Here is an 8072-nt window from a genome sequence, read left to right on the forward strand (position 1 = left end):
TCGAGTTAGATGAGATAACATTAGTCGATTGTAGGTCTGACCTACGCTCAAGCTTAGTTGGGTCCAGCTCTCTCTAGCCAACCTTGACTATAGACAGATCTATTCAAAACTAATAGCTAAAAGGTGAAGAATATCTTGTATCGAACAATTATCTACATTTTAATTTTAACATTATTGATTTTTTTTATTAAGTAATGATATTTTAATTCGATAGTGTAAAATGAAAACAACGAAATATTAAACTTGTAAAAATTTGATGAATTTATCAAGAACTCCAAATTACTTCAAATTAAAAATAATTATTTTTATAAGTCTCTTGTATTTATATCCTTAACCTTAATTAATTAGATCGTTAAATTAAAAATAGTAGATTTTTATGCTCATTAATAATAAATAAATAAATAAATAAATAATTGCACCCGGTCTACCACACAACACGACGGGTGGATCCCACCATCCTGCCAAATCTATTTTAGGATTTTATACGCGTAGCATCCGTCCGATCACCATCCGACGGCTCTATTCGTAAAGTCACCAACCTTTTTCCTTTTTCCTTTTTACGACAAACAAAAAAGATGTCTAGCAAGAATATTAAATCTCACCCGTACACGCTTTCCATCCGACGGGTAGTGATGTCCCGCGGGCTGAGAGCTGTCGCATTCCGGAACTGCGAGAAAGGAAAGAAACGGTTCCCTTTCTTCGCTTTCGCTTTTTTCCGTTGATAAAAGGATTTCACTCACTCACTTCTCCCCTTCCCACTGCGAACCCTAACTCCGATCGCCACTCTCGCCTCCCGAATTCGTCGGCGATCTCGCGGCGGTCGACATGACCTTCTCCGCCTCCGTCCTAGGCTTCGCCATGGTTGTGCTTCTCTCTGCAGCTTGCTCCGCCCAGGGCCCCAGCCCCGCCCCCAGGCGGTCCCCCGCCGTCGTCCCCGTGTCACCTCCTCCGATCCGAACACCGGCTGCGGCTCCCGTCTCCCCTCCTCCGTCCGTCCCGTTGCCGTCCTCGCCTGCGGCTCATGCGCCTTCCTCCGAGTAGTCCCGAGACTCCGTCTGGGGTTCCCGTCTCTTCCCCTCCGGCTCCGCCTCCGTCGCACGCAGAACGCCCGTCCACCGCTGTCCCGCCCGCAGAGATCCTTGAGGCCCCCAGCTCGTCTCAGGGCAATGTCGCAGCCTCTGCGTCGGTTGGCTGGATGGCCGTCACCGCCGCGGTGGTCGCCGCCGCGCTGTTGTAGATCTACGTAGATTTCCACTGCATCCCCGTTTCTACGCTTAGGGATTTCATAGCTGTTAATTTCGATCGTTAGCGATTTGATTTTGTTTTTTTCCTTCTGTTTTTTGGACGTGCGATGGAGACTCGAATGTCTTCGGTTTCGAATCTCTTCCTCTCTTTTGTCGCTCTCCTTGAGTCCCTATTTTACAATCTTGCCCCTCGCTTCATATACGCGTGTCATTGTCTCAGCCTCTCTGATCATCGATCCGAGGCCAGAAGAGATGGCCGCTACAATAAGTCGGTGGGCGATGACACCCCCCTGTATTATGTGTTCATTTGGATTTTGGATTGAGAAGGCGATTAAAATTGGCTATTTCGGATAAAAAAAAGCACCACGACATATCGCATGTAATTAGCGTCTAATGTAATTAAGGTTTAATTGAGAAAGCTGAAGTCTTAAATATTGACTCTTTTATAATTTAATCGAGTTCAATTTTATTTAATAAATATATTTATAATTTAGGAACTTATTCAAATTTTTATCAAACATAAATAAATTTAATAAATATAAATTATAAATTTAAATATTTTTAAAAAATTAAATTATGTATTTAAAAAAATATAATATTTTTATTAAAATATATAATTTTATTCTAATAAATATATTTAATATATTTATTTATATTTTTTATAAGTAGAGTGTAAAATCTATAAATTTAATATTAAAATTATTAATTTTTTATTTAAAAATTAATTTATAAACTTACTAATGAAAATATTCATGAGTTAACGAACTAAGTATTATGAAACTTGATTTTGATTTATTTATCTTAATGAATCTCATTAAATTAATTTTTATTGAATCAAATTTCGAATAATTTATATGAACAGTTTTAATTTATTTACATTTTGATTCATTTACATCTCTACATGTAATGTAATGAGCAAATAATATCTATAATCATCGATTTTATTTTTAGGAATTGATGATATATGATCATCTCATTATGTACCTAACATCTATGTAATTATAGAGAGATCCTTAAGATAATGATCTATTGTTTTTTTCATAAGAAAAGAAATATTAAATTATTTATTTTAAAAATATCATTTATTTTAACATTGCATATCAATTCAATAATATTAAAATATAAAAATTAATTATTTCATTTTAATTAAAATTATTATATATAAAATATTATTATATTAAATATTTTTTTTTTATCAATTTTATTAAAATTACCTTGATCAAACTTATTTTAAATTCTAAATCTTAAATCTAGAATATTATTATATTAAAATATTTTTTAATAATTTAATCAAAATTATTTAAATTTTATTAAAATAATTTTAATAAATAAATATTTACAACTGTGTAACAATTACAACTGTGTAGCAATATTAAATAAATATTTAATAAATAAATAAATATTAAAATAATAATGCTATATTAAATGTTATATAACAATTACGACTAAATGCATATAGCCATTTTTTAAAAAAAAAAAGTATCTTTTGACAATTTACATAATTTAAGAGGCCCTTTTGATTTTTGTCTTAAAATTCATCCGCTCAACTAAAGCAAGTATAAAGCTCCCACAGGTCCATAAAAAAAACATGCCTAAATTGAAGTCGAGGTCGGACTGTCTAATAGAAAAATAAATACATAAACGAGTTTCAATTCAAAAGACGATGAGCATTGAATATGCATCTTAGCAAGAAGAACAGAGATGAAAGTGGAATGAAGTAGGAAAGCATACCTAATGATGGAAACTTAAACATGAGCATGAGGGGTACCTGGCACAGCTTTTTGTAGATTTATCACAGCGCTATCATAGTTCACAAAACCAATGAACCAGAACTCATGGTTGTCGAACAAAACAATTTGAACATACTTCTCCCCTGGCTTTTCTTTGCTCACACAAGGACTAGCTGATCTCAATTGATGTAGAGGAATCACTACCTGTGTCAATCATATGTTGAAACAATAAGAATATAATTATCTTTTTAAGATAAACATCGTATATAAACTTTGGACTGTATATGTTTAATTATTAAAAATTATAAGGATAAAAAACGGAAATATACATAATAATGTCTTTTACCTCCAGGCGGTTTGGTATTCCAGATCAATATCATTGACTAAGGCTATATTTATTTGACAGAGCGGTAAACAAAAGTAAAGAAAAGTTTCTATCATTTATTTCATTAAAATTTAAAAAATAAAATAAAATCCATCAGCGGGGAGAGAAAAAATAAATCACTCAAAATCAAAATCAGACAGAAAATAACGAATAAAAAAAATGACACATATATCTTTTTTTATTAATAAAATTATACTATATATCAAAAAAAAATGATACATATATCCTTTTTCAATTATAAAAATTATACTATATGTACCCATTTGAAGGGGAGCCTTGGCGCAACGATAAAATTGTTGTCATATGATCAAAAGGTCACGGGTTCAAATCTTAGAAACAACCTCTTACAAAAAGTAACTTCATGCATCGGACTGCCCTTTTTATGTACCCACTTTCCTCAATCAAGGTAAACAAGCATACAATGGAAAAGACTTTTTTCCCTTTTCATTCTTTTCGTATGCCCTAGATTTATTCTATCCATCCATCGTCAATTCCTTCGTGTAAAGAAAGCATAAAAGTCTCCTTTGTACGTATCTCTCGACTCATCCAAAAACAAAAACCATGTGATCAGAAGATAACTCCTTATTTATAAAATCTCCATTAGGGCTATCCTTCTGATAATTTTTATTTTAGTCCGTCATTAAAATATATATTAGTCCTTAGGTCTCTATTCATAAAGGATCATATCCTATTAAATACATTAAAATTCAAATATCCAAAATCTTAATTGATCACCTTTAATTAAGTTTAACCAAATATGACAGCCCGTAATACATAATTATTTCACATGCAAATCCAACGTTGGATTAATAATCCTACAAGGATCAATTACGTTCTATTAACTTCGAAGGCATCTGCATTATATAGTTGCTTATGAGCTTATATTTTCTAGTAATTTTACACGGCCATCTTTACAGTTTTTTTTTATCTGCTATAAGTGTTGTCTTCTAAGGTATAGGTGGAATATGGAACCCTACAGTAACCATATTTTCTTTATTTATGGTAGTAAAAACTATTAGAAAAATAAGAGTAGATAAGAGATCTTTCAGTGTCATACTGGAGCATCAAATTTCTGATGAAATCTACGTCAGGTTGTTTCCTAACTATTGCACACATCTTAAACGAGTTAAGAGCAAAAAATAAAATAAAATAAAAATAAAAACAGATTCTGCAACCGTAAAGCTATACTATGAAAGATTTAGTGATGATTTATATCCATCAGAAAAGTCGAAATACAATTAAATACAGGTTGCATAACAGTCTTAGCTAAATGATCACCAACTCTTCTAGGATCTTTATTGCTACATCTATACACTAAAAACTTAATTTTATAGGTAGCATCAAAGGTTCACTGAAATAAACGTCAAGACAAACAACTATCAGAATATCAAAAAGAGATTAAAAATAATATTTGACGATTCATGTAAGGATGAACCATATCTGCAGTATTCTTAATGAACTATACAGCTGCTGTTAAACACAAATAAATGTAATTTTCAAGCTTAATCACATGGATTAAGAATTTGAGATGAGATATAATACTACTATAACAACAACCAAGTCTTATCCTACTATATCATTATTAATCAAGTCTTTTTTGGTCTTTTTTTTCCTTGGCGAATATATGCATTTGTCATACTTTTACATCACCTAATTGGAATATTTATTAGTCATATAAACAAGATATGCCGACCCCACCTAATGGGATAAGACTTGGTTGTTATTGTATAAACAAGTTATAATATAAAGAAAAAATTTGAGAGATTCTTGTCCATAAGACTCTCAAGTTTGTTTGGAACACAGTTAAAAAAACACAATATAAAACAAACAGGCATAAATGGACTAATGTGGTGCTTAATTCCTCAAGATGATTGAAATTTCAAAGTTAACAAGGGAAATTTTTAACAAATATCAGTGCAGAACATGTAAAAGAATTATCACTGCAGGATATGACCAGTGAAAAATAGAAGAGCGAGTTGTGAAGTACCTTGTAATATGACCACTGAGTCTGATCTCCAACTTTGTAAGAAAGAGGATTATCACTGCAGAATGCAAGCTTAGCAGTAGAGAGGTACAAAACCCCCATTACGGGGCCAGATGATGTCGATAAATAGCATGCATATGACTTCTTGAGTTTCTCTCCTGGAAGTATCTCAAAAGTCTGATGAAATACCTTTTCATAGCCTCCTTCACTTATGACTTTAGTTGTCTGAGCAATCCTCCCCATGGCTGCATCGGTAATGCTAGGGCCAGTTTTCACTGATCAAGAAGGATTATTAGAGAAAACAAACAACATAGAAAGGTAAACATAAGCAGGCATGGCAATTGTCAGAGAAAGGACGATGATCACTGGAACAAGTATTCATGAATGAGATCTGAGAAGATCAACTTTTCAGATCTCAGGGAAAAAAAAGTCTTTCACTTACAATGCTGCCAAAAGTTCCCGGCCAAATCCTCTGTCTTCTTCGCTGTTTCATTGACCCTCTTCCCGAATTTATCGAGCACATCGCGCATCGTATCCCTCTTACCTATGGGCCAAATTGATAAATCCGATGAAACAATCGAAAGAGAAAGGGAAATCGCTTCGCGATTCGATCCATTTGATTTCGAAATGGGAATAGGAAAATCGAACATACTCTTGGCGGATGGGGCGGGGGATGGGACGATATAAGGGTTGAACTCGGGCGGCATGGCGGTGGCTGTGACGGAGGCCGGCGCAACGTCCTCCGGGGTGAGCTTGGGATAGGGGGCGTAGCCAGCGGAGTGCGCTGCCTCACTCTCCTTCTTGTCGCCGTAGCCGACGGGATTCATCGTCGACGACGAGAGTTGAATAGCTTCCCTGCGCGAGATCCGTGCTCCGGATCGCCGGAGTAGATCGAGGACAAAAGGAATGGAAAAGCCGAATGAAACAAGAAAATATAGTTTTTTTTTATTTCCTTGCCAATAAGGAAATGGGATGTTTAAAATATATTCTAACATTTATATTATAAAAAATAAATTAATATCTATTTTACTATCCTAAATTAGATACATATTAATAGAGACAATATTTTCATAATAATTTTTTTTTGAAAATTATTTAATTCGTGGCTCGGGACAAATACAATAGTTAGAAATTTAAAAGATATTAATGTCTTAAAGAGATTATCATATGCGTTTTTAATATGTAAAAAATAAAACTTACAGATATTAACTTTACTATTAAATTAGAATTTTGCTAAAGAGAAGATATTAAAATAACTCCAGCTTCCACTATATCTTTTAATAATATAAAAAATTATAATTTTTTATTATAAATTCATAAATTAATTAAATCATTTAGGAAATGATTAATTAAACTATTTGATTAATTCAAAATTTTTTATATAATCAATTTGATTTTGATTTTAAATTTTATAAATGAGTTAAACTTATTAAATTAAAAAATATAGTGGAAGTTAGAATCAATAAATCATTCAAGGGTTCGAGATCAAAATTAATTGATGACATCAATTAATCTATAAAAAATAATTAATTTGATAATCGAATTAATTAATTTTATATTGGTTGGGTTTATTCAATTTTGATAACAAAATTTAATTGATTTAGTTTAGGTAAAAAAAATAATTTAGAGATTTGGAGAAAGAATGATTCATCTATAAAAAATATTTTTAATTTTTTAGGAGTGTCCCTAAAAGCTGAGAAAAATATGTGATATAGTAATAAGAAAGGGTCATGTGATGCAGTGATAAGAAGAAGTTCATCTTGAGAAAGGTCTTCGTCACAATAAAGGTCAAAGTCAAGGCAGTCAACGCCCCACTATCACTGGATGGGCGGGCGAGTGGTTCGCCCAACCAAGACATGAAAGGTCCGATCCGACATCACTACTAGCTCCACCACCAGCTGAGCTAAGACACTCAAGACAAGAATGAACGTCAAGTGTCTGTAGAAGCAGGCCGAGCGGTTACCCCGCTCGGCCTTACATCAATGCCAAATCAACGGAGTGGAGTCATGGCCGAGAGAGCTACATGCGGACAACGCTACTGTAGCCGAGCGACTATCCCTGTAACGACCACCCTTCTTACTATTACTACTACTCTAAGAGTGACCGTTACTTAACTATTAACGCTACTTAACCGGTGTGATTGAAAATCACATGGAAACCCTACCGAAAAATTTCGACAGAGTCTCCCCTGTACCGGTGACCATATTCAACAATACATGCAATATATACTCAGCCACAGGCGACTGGAACATATAACAAACCCCACGCAGTTTATATTCGTCAAAAAGAATCATAATACTAAAAGAAACAACTCTAGCAATGCACGATAAAACGATCCAAAGACTAACAAGTACAAGTTCTAAGTTCTCTTAACAATTTAGCGGAAGTAATCTTAATAAGTTCTTAGCAATTCTCATATCTCTCCATAGTCCAGGCATCACACACTTCTCTTGCATCTCCTTGTCGCCTTCCTTTCCTATAGCCTTTCCTTTCTTTGATCTGCAGTAAGAGGAAATGCAACTATAAGCAAAATTGCTTAGTAAGCGCTATCTATCTCACAAAAACTCGAATGTGCACGTAAGCTGGAAGAAATCTAAAAACTAAAAGCTCATAAGAAAATACTACTCATGCTCATCTAACAGCGGAAGAAACAAAGCATACTGAAATGCTAAACATGTAAGCAAGTCTAACATAAACATAAACATAGGCATAAACATGAACATGACTTG

General features: G+C 33.6%; 1 protein-coding gene across 1 annotated transcript; it reads right to left on the minus strand.

Moving 5' to 3' along the window:
* Positions 1-2822: 2822 nt before the first annotated feature.
* On the minus strand, positions 2823-6273 carry LOC122045779 (GEM-like protein 1). Its single transcript, XM_042606150.1, has 4 exons — positions 5996-6273; positions 5786-5887; positions 5347-5618; positions 2823-3178 (listed from the first exon to the last, which is right to left on the minus strand). Exons 1-4 carry the CDS (start codon positions 6168-6170, stop codon positions 2990-2992), a joined length of 738 nt encoding a protein of 245 aa, XP_042462084.1. The 5' UTR covers positions 6171-6273; the 3' UTR covers positions 2823-2989.
* Positions 6274-8072: the final 1799 nt, after the last annotated feature.

This window comes from Zingiber officinale, chromosome 2B (assembly GCF_018446385.1).
Source record: "Zingiber officinale cultivar Zhangliang chromosome 2B, Zo_v1.1, whole genome shotgun sequence".
In the NCBI taxonomy this organism is placed as follows: domain Eukaryota; kingdom Viridiplantae; phylum Streptophyta; class Magnoliopsida; order Zingiberales; family Zingiberaceae; genus Zingiber; species Zingiber officinale.

What these genes read in the sequence shown, in the direction of transcription:
- LOC122045779 (XM_042606150.1), bottom strand. Translation starts at nt 6,170, where the DNA reads ATGAATCCCGTCGGCTACGGCGACAAGAAGGAGAGTGAGGCAGCGCAC. An exon ending in CCCCGCCCCATCCGCCAAGA is followed by an intron (nt 5,888 to 5,995) that starts GTATGTTCGATT and finishes TTTGGCCCATAG; the next exon opens with GTAAGAGGGATACGATGCGC. An exon ending in CGGGAACTTTTGGCAGCATT is followed by an intron (nt 5,619 to 5,785) that starts GTAAGTGAAAGA and finishes CTTCTTGATCAG; the next exon opens with TGAAAACTGGCCCTAGCATT.